General features: G+C 41.6%; 1 protein-coding gene across 1 annotated transcript in view; it reads left to right on the top strand.

Annotated features, from left to right (window-relative positions):
* Positions 1-1742: 1742 nt before the first annotated feature.
* TMEM120A (transmembrane protein 120A) overlaps positions 1743-14248 on the top strand; it is a 31371-nt gene continuing 18865 nt past the window's right edge. Inside the window, exons 1-2 of the mRNA XM_083349535.1 lie at positions 1743-1864; positions 13664-13782. Coding sequence (XP_083205661.1) covers positions 1790-1864; positions 13664-13782 — 194 coding nt within the window. The 5' untranslated portion in view covers positions 1743-1789. The remainder of the gene's footprint in view (positions 1865-13663; positions 13783-14248) is intronic.

Here is a 14248-nt window from a genome sequence, read left to right as displayed (position 1 = left end):
ACAGCTGTGGCAAGAAGCAAATTGGCATGGATCATTTAAAAATGGTCATGACTTTAAAGCATAAGAGGAAGTTGTTTGCAAAGAGTTCTTTCCATAGTTTCCCCCAGTAACGTAAAACACTTCTGTGACTTTGAACATTGGTGACACAAATAATGGCTTGGTTTGCCACTCACCTGATCTGGAAAGGGTCAGATCAGGTTACTATTGAATGAGAGATCAGGATAAAATCACAGGACTGAGAGCCAGGCTGGGAGGTCAAAAAAGCATCTGGAAAGAGCAAACCTCAAGTAGACAGTCCATGAACTCTCCTGTAGCTGAGTTAGTTCTAGTAAGTCTATCTTTTGTATGGACCCAACCTATATGTGCTTATGTGACAGATCACAGCTAAACAAACCTTGGCTTAGCAGCATAGTTAGGCCACCAAGTTGGTCCGACTTCACCCATAACTGACATCCTACTGTTTGACCCACCATCTCAGAAGCAACAAAAATGATTAGGGGGCTGGAGCCCAAAACATACGAAAACCGCCTACAGGAATTGGGTATGTCTCTAGTCCAGGGGCTCTTTTATGACTCATGGACTTCAACTCCCAGAATTCCTGTGTCAGCATAGCTGTCTCAGGAATTCTGGGAGTTGAAGTCCATGAGTCATAGAAGAGCCCAGGTTGCCTACCCCTGCTCTAGTCTAATGAAAAAAAGGATTGAGGGGGGGGAGAGACATGATAGCAGTGTTCCAATATTTGAGGGGTTCCTACAAAGACGAGGGTGCCAAATTATTTTCCAAAGCACCAAAAGGCAAGACAAGAAACCACGGCTGGAAAGTAACCAAGGAGAGAAGGCACCTAAGAACTAAGGAGAAATGTCCTAACGGCAAGAGCAAAGAACCATTGGAATAGCTTGGCTTCCTAAATTGTGGGTGCTCCATCCCTGGCGGCTTTCAAGAAGAGACTGGACAACCATTGATCTGAAATAGTATAGGGCAGGGGTCGGTAACCTCGGCTCTTTTATGACTCGTGGACTTCAACTCCTAGAATTCCTGAGCCAGCTATGACCTAGACCTAGCACGTATGAACTAGTCCAGGAGGTTAGTGTCGATGAATTCAATAAATGGTGGGCAGGAGTGCTGTGAAACACAGCTGTTGGAACCACCTTTTGTCTGGTGCAGGGGTAGGCAACCTCGGCTCTTTTATGACTCATGGACTTCAACACCCAGAATTCCTGAGCCAGCTATGCTGACTCAGGAATTCTGGGAGTTGAAGTCCACGAGTCATAAAAGAGCCGAGGTTGCCTACCCCTGGTATAGGGGTTGAACTAGATCAGGGGTCTTCAAACGTGGCCTTTTTATGACTTGTGGACTTCAACTCCCAGAATTCCTCAGCCAGGCAGACTGGCTGAGGAATTCTGGGAGTTGAAGTCCACAAGTCATAAAAGGGCCAAGTTTGAAGACCCCTGAACTAGATTCTAGAAGACCTTCAAGGTCCCTTCCTGCTCTATGATTATCCTATGTTCTCGGGGGGAGAGAACAGCACAGCCACTGCTCTCTCCCCGCGACCTCTCGTCCTCCTGCCCGCGGTCGTCCTTCCCTGCCCGCCGGCCCGCCCGCCCGCCCGCCCGCTGGCTTCGACTCGGCGCCCATTGGTCGGGCCCTCAGCGGGCGGGTCCCCGAACAGCCTTGGCGGATTGGCTGAAGCGTCCTTCCGAAACGTCGCTCCCGCCTCTTTCTCCACTCCGCCCCCGCTGTGCGGGAGGGCGCGTCGGCAGGGTTGCCGCCGGTCGCTCACACCGTCGCCATGGACCGCCGGTCTTCGCTCGCCGATTGCCTCCGGGACTGGGAGGAGCTGCAGGACGGCTTCCAGCTCGTGCAGGTGCTCTTCGGAGCGGGGTGGGGGGAAACGCCTTGTCGAGCGGAGACCACCGGAGCCGGGAGGAAGGGGCTGTTGGCGGCGAGCGGGGAAGCCGGGCTCAGCCCTTGCGGCCGCCTCTTCGCGGGCTGGCAGGCGGCGTTCCTCAACCGGGCATCACCTGGAGAAATGGGGCTTGCTGCTCTGTTCCCAGCCCGGAGTTGGAAAGCGCCTTAAAACAAAAACAAAACCGCAAAACCTCTCGGATTGGGCCAGCGAGCCGTTTTCTCCTTCTCGCTTGGGTGAAGAAAAGGAGTATTTCAAGCATGTGCAGATTGCCTGGGCCCGAAAGGCGGTGGGAGGCATGAGCCGTGCGGGCACAAACTCGGGTTTCTTTAGCCGGCAGGTAGAAGCCCAACCACCTCCGTGTTAAAGCAGAACAGTGTTTTTATATCTCGTGCGTGCATGGAAAGCGTTGCTGAGCATATGAAGAATGCCTTCCCCTTGTGCAGGGGTCGGCAACCTCGGCTCTTTTATGACTCGTGGACTTCAACTCCCAGAATTCCTGAGCCAGCTATGCTGGCTCAGGAATTCTGGGAGTTGAAGTCCACGAGTCATAAAAGAGCCGAGGTTGCCGACCCCCTGCCCTTGTGCTTTCAGCAGATGTGAAGCTGGAAGGTTTTCTGAGCGTGCTGCATATCTCTTTCGGTATCTGAAGGGGGCATTTGCAGACCAAATGATCTGGCTTCATTTCTTCAGTGGAAATGATAAGTCTGCCTTCTGCAAAATAGCCACGTTTGGCTGGAGCAGCCTTGTATCCAGCAGTAGATACCGTATATACAGAAGACAGGGCGATCATTAGTTACTACTAGTCCAAAGGGTTATACATTATCAGTATCAAGGGCACTGTACCTCTGGTACCGGTTGCATAATAGCGATTATTAGATGGCTTTTGCTCTACTGTAAATTACCAAGTCAAAGGATATCTAAAATAATCTAAACTACCTGCTAGATAGGTGTTTTTTTTAAAAAAAACAAAACAAAACACCTTACTACAGTTTATCTGCCAATTTGTAATCTAGCCTATTTGAAAGTTCTCTGTTGAAAAAAAATGACCATTTTTCTTGGCAGTCTTTTCTACTATTTAGAAGATATAATTCTGTATACTGGCCAGATTCACGGAACATTATACTAAATCATTGCAGGTTGCTGATTTATGGCATTGTGTGTATGCAGACTCAGTCAGTTGTGTTTATTCAACAAACCATGGTTTAGTTTCAGACTTTTCAGGTTGTGGAATGTGATTAGCTATCTGAAATCCTGATCAAGAAAGAAAGTTATGTTCAAGACAACTTTTTTTCCCCTTACTCTCTCACAGAACCCCATCAAATTCTTGTGGTGCTTAGGGTTCTGCAAAACAGTTTGAAAAACTTGGTTAAATACGTGGCGATCTTAAGCAGATCTTGATAGTTAAAATCTCCTTTTGAGGAATTTAGCTTTTAAGTTTCCTGGAGGTATCTAGCTGACCCCTTGAAAATAGGATGCTGAATTTTTAGGTATCCAGATTAACTGGATCTTCTGTTTTTTCAACCAGATTGACTTCCAGTCCTTCTTTTTTCAATATACTGTATTATTAGTGAGGAGAAAAGTGAAAGTGTTTGTGCATGAGCTCCAGGTGCTATGGAAAAATCCTAATACTGTGCAGGTGTGGATGAAGTAGGTTTGTTTTGATTATGGGATATGAAAGGTGTGGCACGAATATGGGAAAGCGTTCTCCCTTGATTCTCCAGTTGGTTTCTGAGAAGCCTGAATTGTTGATCTATTGATAACTGGAGTTACTGAGGAGAAATGTAAAGAATTTGGGGAAAGATGTTAAATAAAGTGACTCTAGCCTGATTGAGAGCAGCATCTATTCTAGATGTTTTGTGCACCTGGAGTATATTCTGGAGTAAAGGTAGCTAGAACATCAGCTGTATTTTATTCAGTTTATATATTGTACGACTGTCTAAAATACAACAATTGACTAGTGTCTTTATCAATCAGCTCAGAGTATTGGGGGGGTGGGGGTGGCACAGTGTTGTGCTAGTTCACCTCCTTTTTTCATTCTCGATTCCAGTTGGTGATGATTGGGGAGGGAGAGTCCTGCCTTACTGTTTGAGGTGCCTCACGATTTGGTCCTTTCTCTTCTTTAACATCTACACGAGGGCATTGGGGGAACACATTTATTGCAATGGGTTGTGGTTGTATTACAGGTAGTCTTCGACTTAACAGCCACAACTGAGCCCCAGATTTCTGTTGCTAAGTGAGACATTTCTTAAGTGAGTTTTTTGCCCCATTTTACAACCTTTCTTGCCAGAGCTGTTAAGTGAATCACTGCAGTTAAGTTAGTAACACAGTTGTTAGGTGAATCTGTCATCCCTATTGACTTTGCTTGTCAGAAGTTGCAGAAGCTGATCACATGGCCCCCAAGGCACTACAACTGTCATAGATATGAGTCAATTGCCAAGCATCTGAAATTTGATCACATGACCGTGGGGATGCTGCAATGGTCATAAGTCTAAAAAAACCATGACACTTTTTTCAGCACTGTTGCAACTTTGAACAGTCACTAAATAAAATGTTTATAAATAGAGGATTACCTGTAGCATGCTGATGATACCCAAGTATGTATCTCTGCCTTTAACAAATTAAGCAATATCATGAATCTTTTATACTATTCTACAATACTATTATACCTGTCAACTGTGGGGATCTGGATGGGGAATAACAGGCTTCAGATGAGCCCTCAAAAGACTGAGTTATTCTGATTTTGGGGCCCACTGATTCCAGTATTGTGCCATCTTTGGTGCTGGATGGGGATGCACTGCCCCAGACATACCCAGTGTGTAATCCAGGGCTCCTCCTAGACTCACAACCCCTGCTTAATGAGCAGATGGCTGTCATGCCTATGGGGGCCTTTGCACAGCATCTTGTGTTTCAGTTGCCCCTCTTCCCAGATAGGCAAGCCCTGCTTATGCCCTAGTTACCTTCGGTTTAGACTATTGTAATGCACTCTGGGGCTGCCCTTGAAGAGTATCTGGAAGCTTCAGCTGGTACAGAATGCCGCAACCCAGACAGTTACGTGTGCTCCTAGAACAGCGCGTGCTGCTGCACTTTTGCCGTGCAAGTTGCATTGGCTACCAGTTTGTTTCTAGGTCCAATTCAAGGTGCTGATTTTAACCTTTCAAGCCTTTCATGATATGGGACTGGGTTATATGAGGGACCGGCTCTCCCCAATTACATCAGCCCACCCCATTAGACCTGGCACATTCAGGTACCATCTGTTAAAAGGTAAAGGTTACCCCGCACATGCGTGCTAGTCGTTTCCAACTCTAGGGGCCGGTGCTCATCTCCGTTTCAAAGCCAAAGAGCCAGCGCTTGTCCGAGGACGTCTCCGTGGTCATGTGGCTGGCATGACTAGACGCCAAAGGCGCACGGAATGCTGTTACCTTCCCACCGTAGTGGTCCCTATTTTTCTACTTGCATTTTTATTTGCTTTCGAACTGCTAGGTTGGCAGAAGCTGGGACGAGTAACAGGCGCTCACTCTGTTACGCGGCACTCGGGATTCGACCCGCCAAACTGCCGACCTTCTGATCAACAAGCTCAGTGTCCTAACCCACTGAGCCACCGCGTCCCTACCATCTGTTAGGAACATGCATTTGGTGGAACCCAGGCAGCAGATCTTCTCTGCTGTGGCACCTGCCTTATGGAATATTCTTCTGGCTGAAATCGGATTAGTTCTGTCCCTATTGAAGTCCATCAAGACCTGATTATGTCACCAGGCCTGGAGGTCCCAGCGATCTGTAGATAGGTCTAGATGGCTCCACTATTGAGATGGATATTTCCATTGCCTTTGTATATTTTGCTTTTATAATATTTAAATTTTAATACTGATTCTTATATTTTTATATGATTGTTGTATTTATGTGTTTATCTGATTGCTATACACCATTCAGAGTCACTTTTCATGAGATGGGTGGCCGTATGAATTTGATTGATAAATAAAATATTGCCATTACCAAGGAGTCCAAGTTTGTGCAATACGACTTACAACCACAATTATGCCCCAAAATTTCTGTGGTTGTGAGATATTAAGTGAGTTTTGTCCTATTTTATGATTTTTCTTCCCACAGTTGTTAAGTGAATCACTGCAGTTGATCAGTTAGTAACCTGGTTAAGTGAATCTGGCTTCGCCATTGACTTTGCTTGTCAGATGATTGCAAAAGGTGTGACCCTGGGACACTGCAGCTGTCATAAAAATGAAACAGTTGCTAAGCATCTAAATTGTTTTTTTTATGACAAATTTTATTATTTAAAATATTTAAAAACTTTGGACATGGTGTTATTGGTCTAACATACCTTCTTGTCTTACATCATTTTTTGTGTGTTATATACATTTTATATACATATCATTTATATACAGTTGCACGCATTAAACATATTCATACATTTATGCCAATAATTTTCTTCAACCTTATCATCCACCTTATTCTAATATTACTTAAATTCATAATCTTGTATACTTCTATTAAGACCTTCCTTTCTGTTCCCACCATAGGTAAAATTTATTCCAAATTTTATAATATTCTGACTGTTCTTTATTTTTAATTCCAAAATTAACATCCATTTCTGTGCATGCCCATATTTTGTTTATCACCTCACTCTCATCAGGTACTTCGCTATCCTTCCATTTCTGGGCGAACGTCATTCTCGCTGCTGTAATAATATGTATCATTAAGTATATCTCTTCTTTACTATATTTCTCTTTTGTTATACCAAGCAGGAAAAATTCTGGCCTATAATCTATTCTCCCTCCTATTATTTCCTCTAGCCATGTCTGTATCATTTGCCAAAACCCTTGTGTCTTTTTACAGGTCCACCATGTATGAAAATTTTGATCACATGACCACAGGGATGCTGCAAAGGTCGTAACTATGAAAAATGGTCATAAGTCACATTTTCCATTGCCATTGTAACTTTGAACGGTCACTAAACAAAGTGCTGTACACAGAAGGACACTGATCAGGAATGAAACTGATCAAGAATGAAATACAGAAAAACACAAACCAGGCTTGGTAGATAATGCTTTGGTGGACATTTAATAGATCTGGTTGTACAAACCTAGCTTCTGGGTAGATTGATTTAGTTACTCCCTATACATCCCAGCTTTCATCAGGAGCCCAAAGCAGTTTGTACAGGAATTTTAACCCTATGAAATTGGTTGGGCTGGGGAAAAAATGATTGATCCCAATTACCCAGTGAATTACAATGGATTAAGGGTGGGCTTGAAATAGGATCTCCCTGATCCTAGTCCAGATGTCCAAACAGCCTTTAGCTGACCTTGGCTGCTCTTAAAAATATTAGGCAGGTTCAGAGTTGATTAGCACTTGGATGAGAGACCACCAAGACTGTAGACTAGACTGGAAAGTAGAAAAAAAAATCCTAGAAAAAGCAGTGACAAACCACTTCTGTATTATTGCCAAGAGTTTGAAGTCAAGCTTGACTTGAAGGAGTCTCAATTCAAGAACACTTTAATTAAAGAAAAAGAGGCTTGTGCACATGGAAATAGTAAAGATACAGGGAGGAATTTTGCAATGATGTTTGAATGTATGGGTGGTGTTCTTCCTGTTGATAATGCAGCTTATCAAAAAGAATATTCTTATTCCCAAGGATGGGAGTAACAGAATAACAGAGCAGAATAACAAGAATGGAGGGAATTCTCTGGACTTTTGGGTCCCTCTCCTTTTCAACCAGTTTTAATGTACCAGACTGCAATTCGATGGATACCTAGGAACTAAAGGACAACAGTTGGATGTAAGGGAATATCTGATATTGTATCGCTGCACCTAGACTTCAGAACATCTACTGACCTTTGTGTCTAAATATCTTCTACATTTGCATGCAAAGCACAAATAATTGTCCTGTGTTACTCTGTAATAGTTGTGACATACCTTTTCAGATGGCACTGAAACTTGAATAATGAGGGAGTTCACATTCTGACTTGTATTTTATCCTGGTTGAAAAGTTGTTCCTTAGCCTTGTGAAGTACAATAGATTGAGCAACAGGGCTGTACTTGCAGCTCTGCCAAACAAGCGCAGACATCTCTACATTGAGACCAAAGTACAGTCTTGCTTAGTGATATTACATCATCGGTGTACTATCAGTAAAGTGCAGTTCCTGAATTCCGTCTTCTCTCTTTCCCTACTTTTCCACAAGCAGAGAAACATTAGAAGCTTCTGGTCAACCATTTTTGGCTCATAAGCTATTTGATACCTCCTGGATTCAAGCACCTTGTAAAGCCATTATGGGGTTGTTTGTTTAGTATAGGTAGTCCTTGACTTACAACAGTTCATTTAGTGACTGTTCAAAGTTACAACAGCCATGAAAAAAGAGACTTATGAATGTTTTTCACACTTATGACTATTGCAGCATCCCCATAGTAATGTGATCAAAATTTATCTGCCTGGCAACTGAATCCTATTTATGACGGTTTACAGTGTTCCGAGATCATGTGATCACCTTTTGTGACCTTCTGACAAGCGAAGTCAATGGGGAAGTGAGATTCACCTAACAACTATGTTACTGACTTAATAACTGCATTTATTCACTGGCAAGAAAGTTCGTTAAACGGGACAAAACTCACTCAACAACTGTCTTGCTTAGCAACAGAAATTTTGGACTCAATTGTGATCTTAATTTGAGGACTACCTGTACATTGTGTGAATTTACCCACTGTAGTTTATAAATCGGTCTGGTTTAACATTTTGTAACTTATTTATTTTAAAATATTTTCAGTTTGTTTGCCATTCAAATAACCTTTTGGTGAATTATGATTAGATTAGAAAACCAATATATAACAAAGCTAGATTATTAAAACACAGCAAAGAGGTTTTTTAAAGCAGGGTTTTTCAACCAGTGGTACACATACCACCTGTGGTACTTTGGCATGTGGCAGGTGGTACATGACCGTCCTAGAGAAGTGTAGCGGGGGAGGGGAATGAGCTGAAGTGACCCAAGCCTGAGGGAGAGGCAGCTGGAGTTGCAGGACTGCCAGGGCTCGGCAGAAGCCCTAGGAACACAGCCAGGGCTCCAGCTGATTGGTGCTTCTGGAAACAGCACAGAGCTGCAGGTGAACTGAAGAAAAAGGGGGGGAGGAGAGGATATAAAAGGCGGTGGATTTGGTGGGAAAGGGGAAAAAAAGACAAGGAAAGAGAAGAGAATGGAGAAGAAGCTGTGGAAGGAGAGCTCAGCAGTCAGGGAGGGAGTTAAAAGAGACAGGGAAGAAGAAGCAGCTGTTGCTAGAAGATAAGGTCCCCTGGTTCATTTTCTCCAGCCAGGAGAATGCAATCAACGCTGATGAAATGAAAAGCCGGAAGATGAGCATGTTGGAAAGGAGGTGGATTTATTTCAGAAGCTAGTGGGTTCCTGGTCAACTGGCAGCTTGAATGGATTACCATAAGGATTTTTATACAGTTTTTACAGCGTTTTGTAGTTCAGCGGCTTGGTTTGTGTGCTTTGGTTATTGGAATATTTTAGTCTGTTTCACAAAGGCTAGAAATGAGTCCAAAGTGTTGACTTCGTAGGTTTAATCCCTTTAAACAAATGTAATTAGTTTTACCCCCTTATCTTGAGTCTGTCTGTGGCTTTTAGCAAGTTTTCTTTGTAGGTAAACAGGCTTAATTTAAGGTTATCACTTTTTGCAACTGCTGGAACCTGTTTGTTTAAACTGAGGGAGGGAGGAAGTAGCACAGCTTGTGCAAAAGCTTTTGTGTGTGTGTGTGTGCAAAAAAAGGTGCCGGAACACCATTCTGAGCATTCTGTGGGGAAAAAAGCCCTGCTTATACCTTTATAGACAATCTGTGTCCTAATTAGTTTTCCCAATTTTTAATTTTCCGTTAATATTTAACTTAACATTTAATATTATAGTTTCCACGTTTTAAGTAACCAAAGTTCCCATTATCACAATACATCACAAAGTCTAATATTAGAATACACATCTATTTGAATATATTCTATTTCTCATCATCTTACATCAACTAAATAATAATACGATTCATTCTTATTTTCTATTAATTTCCAAACATCTTAAATTTAGTAACCAAATTTTCTCTTGTTTCCGCATCAAATACTTCCTCTCTTTTTCTCTTAATGTCTGATGTCATATTTAAGCTAATACAGTTTTTATTATATCAGCTAAGTAAAAAAATGTTTATTACATTTATCAATCTATTTTAGCTTATATATATATATATATATGTATATGTATATACACATGGAACGAATCTTATTTCCTGTTTCAGCCTAACCCAAGGCCATCCACAGGCAGTGGTCACAGTGTGTGTGTGTGTGTGTGTGTGTGTGTGTGTGTGTGTGTGTGTGTATATATATATATATATATATATATATATATATATATATATATGCTTTACATTCAACCTTTATAAACAAATCAATATTCACATTTAATTTTTAATATTTATACTTCCAGATTTTAAAATAACCAGTTTTCTTTATCTCAGTTCATAACAAAATCTAGTGTTCAAAGTATGTATCTTGTCAAATCAAGTATATTCTATTTTAATCCTTATTAATAAATCAAAGCCCCGATTTTATTCAGCCTTATTCTAGCTTTCTTTCTTTGCCAACTCGCCTTCCATATCCGTGTTTTTAAATCATCAGATAGATCTCCCTCTGTTATTATATGTATTGTTTGAAATAAGAAAGGCCATCCAGTCACCATTTTTTTGAAGGGACTAACAAATTGTCTCTCTATTTTTGTCTCTCGGCATAGTTGTCCTGAAATGTTTATCTTCCCTTCGGTCTGTTCTTCTTCTTGATCCTCAGGTTTCTTCTGGTTTATATAGAAAGTCTTTTCCATTTTCAAAGTTGTCAATCCTTTTTCTGAGTTTTCCACTAACTGTGTTTGTTGATCAGTTGAATCTTCTATCATAGTATATGATTGCTCCATTTCTTCTATTATATTCTGTGTAGTTAATTCTTTGGTTGTAATCAAAGCTTGGGTTTGTATATCTAGGCTTACGTCTTGTTCTTTTCTGTAGCCTCTTATTTCATTAGTGGCTTTAAGAATAGTTTCATGAATTGCTTTCAACATAAATAAAATCTGTTCCTGATCTTCATCAATGTTTTCCTAGTGGTGAGAATTAAAAGCTTTACAGTCAGAGAATGAAAATAATTTTATCACTGAGTATAGAACACAACTGGGCTTCTCACAGCTGATTACCAAGGTTACAAAAGTCTTATCTATAGTCTGGGCTTCAAGCCAATCTCAGACACAAGTTGTAATATTAGGTTTAGCCACAAGATGTTGACCATATCATTTAGGATTTTTTAAAAAACCAAGATTTTTATGGTCTTTTTTCAATTTTACTTCTTTTTTTGTAAGTAAAAACCCAAATCTTCAATAAAAATAGGAAGTCTTTTAGTCCTAAAGTTTTGGAATGATAAAAATCCAGTTAAAATCAGGTTATTGTTTCAACGTTTTAAACGCCCCTGGATAGTCAGTCGCCGCTGTTATTAGAGGGTGGGATAGAATTTCCCTTCCCTTTCGTCACAGGGGGGAAAATACTTTGGGCAGCTTATACGGGTGGAAAAAATAGTTAGGATTGAAGAGAGATTCAGATCTCACCCAGTCTCATCCGCGCTGCTTTGTAGGTGCCTGGTAGTAAGTTTGACTTCAGCTGTCTGCAGCCAGGTGACGAGCCATATTTCTATGGCTGGTCTTTCGTCCGCCAGTTTGGAGGGCTGTGCTGGATCGAGCAGAAGGACTACCACCCTCCCGTGATCAAGCAGGGATCGCCTCCTTGCTGGTCACCCCTACAGGGGAACTTTCGACCCTTTCCAGGGTCCCCCAGCAATGTGAAATCAGATGTGGAAGACAGAGCTCGCCTTCCAAACATCCACGGCGGCTGCGGCGGCAAATGGGAACTCAGGGGTCTACAAACTTAGCAGCTTTAAGACCTGTGGACTTCAACTCCCAGAATTCCTCAACTAACCATGATGGCTGAGGACTTCTGGGAGTTGAAGTCTACAAGTCTTAAAAGTGCCAAGTTTGAAGACCCCTGAGCTAGCTGGTAGTGGTGCATATTAATAAACATGGATAAATTCATCATACATTTGTCAGTGCAAAGGGAAAGTGATTCAGCAAAGGAACAGCCACCAAAGAAATTAAAACCGCTTCTTTTTTTACTTTTTTCTACAGTTTGTAACATTTTATTAGATTATAGAATAAAATACAAAAGCAAATAGTAGGATACAGTGGGGAGGGAAAAGCGAAGTGAAGGGGAGAAGGGAAAAAGAACAGACTTCCTTTGTTGCAGTAGAAGGAAGCATTAACATTGAACCTCAACTTTTTACTTTTCCATTTTACTAGCCATTTCTATAACAACAAATGAATCTAATCAGTAAAACCCAAAATCCCCCCCCTTTTTTTGTCATCAAGTTTTTGACACCTTGCTATAAGCACTGGTGGTACTCAAATATTGTCATGTGCTAAAAGTGGTACAATCTGTGAAAAGGTTGAAAAGCCCTGCTTTAAAGGCATGGTGACCTGATGGTTAAAGGTAAAGGTAAAGGTTCCCCCGCACATGCATGCTAGTCATTTCCGACTCTAGGGGCCGGTGCTCATCTCCGTTTCAAAGCCGAAGAGCCAGCGCTTGTCCGAGGAGGTCTCCGTGGTCATGTGGCCGGCATGACTAGACGCCAAAGGCGCATGGAACACTGTTACCTTCCCACCATAGTGGTCCCTATTTTTCTACTTGCATTTTGACGTACTTTTGAACTGCTAGGTTGGCAGAAGGTGGGACGAGTAACAGGCGCTCACTCTGCTACGCGACACTCGGGATTCGACCTGCCAAACTGCCGATCTTCTGATCGACAAGCTCAGTGTCCTAACCCACTGAGCCACCGCGTCCCTCTTGACCTGATGGTTATTAAGGTCCAAATTTGAGAGTAAAAAGTCAGGTCTTTGTCTGCCTCAAATGGATAACATCAGTGCTAGCCAGGATCCAGGAAAGGGTATTCTAAGGCCAGGATGCCATAATAGTGAAGGCTTTCTTCTGCATCACAAAATAGCACATCTCTTCCAGCTTTGGGATAGGAAGGAGGCCTCTTCTACATTATAGACTTTTAGGATCAGGTAGGTGTATATTGGAAGAGGTTCTTCAAGTACCACACTCTCAAGCCATTCAAAGTTTAAAATGTCATTACTAGGACTTCGAAGTCCAAGTTGTAATATACCAGTGGACAATGAAACTTTCTAAACTTTCTGTGGTTTTAGAAGGATGCGATTGTCTTAAAACAATATGTGGCTCCAGGTATTGTGGTTTATCTAATAAATTATTGTTTAATATGTGTTAACTCATTCATTGTCTTTATAAATAGATGGGTTTATGACAGCTTTCCCCAGTTTGGAGGCCTGCTAAATGTGTGAACAAGAACCCAGAACTCTATACTTGAGAACTTTGGAAGTCGAAGTGCACATATCTGGCAAGTGCCCAAGTTTGGAAAAGCTGGTGTATAACTTAACATTTTGGATAACGTCATGACTATGGCTTGCCCAACCAATCATTGTTTGAGGTGATTTTTGAAAGAACTCTGGGAACTGCTTGAAATAAGTGAATGTACTAGCTACCTTCCCACCCATGTCTGTTACTAATGATGAAGCTCTCCAGCTTTTTATTTACCAGGCATGTACTAACCTGCATTGTAGGAAAATGTCAAGTTTCTGTCCTAAGCTGTGATACTCTGTTCTTGTTTTTATTAGGAAACTCAAAAGCAATACAAACAGAAGCTGGAAGAGCTGACAAAGCTCCAAGGCAACATCTCCAGCTCCATTTCACGACAGAAAAAGCAACTGAAGGAGCTCTCTCTGGCTCTTAAGAAGTATGTTTATAGTCATTATTCCATATTGTTTGCTTTTGGACAAGTCATACGTATTAACTCCTGAGCAAGCAGATAACTTGGGTGTTATATCTAAATGCCAAAATTTGAATTATGAACCATGAGATTGAGTTGACTCTCTCTTCTTCAAGTGCATCAGCTCCTTCATCTACTCCCTTTCTTTCTTCCCTTATTTAAAGAAGACCACAGAGCAACTAAACTTGAAAAGTGTTTAATAGCTTATATTCTTCCCTTCCTCTGTTAGTCCACCTTAAAAGTGAAAAATCATTCTATTGAAAAGTCTTGCACACTTTGCTTCTATCTGGGCACTTTCTATCTCAGCATAATTTGTTTTTAATTTTTAATTTTGGTTATTTTGGTATTTATGGCCCTGTTCACCGCCTTGAGTTATTCGGGAGAAGGGCGGTATACAAATTAAATAAATAAATAAATAAATAAATAAGTAAAT

Source organism: Vipera ursinii (assembly GCF_947247035.1).
Source record: "Vipera ursinii genome assembly, chromosome: 1".
NCBI lineage: Eukaryota > Metazoa > Chordata > Lepidosauria > Squamata > Viperidae > Vipera > Vipera ursinii.
This window is presented reverse-complemented; position numbering and strand designations above follow the sequence as displayed.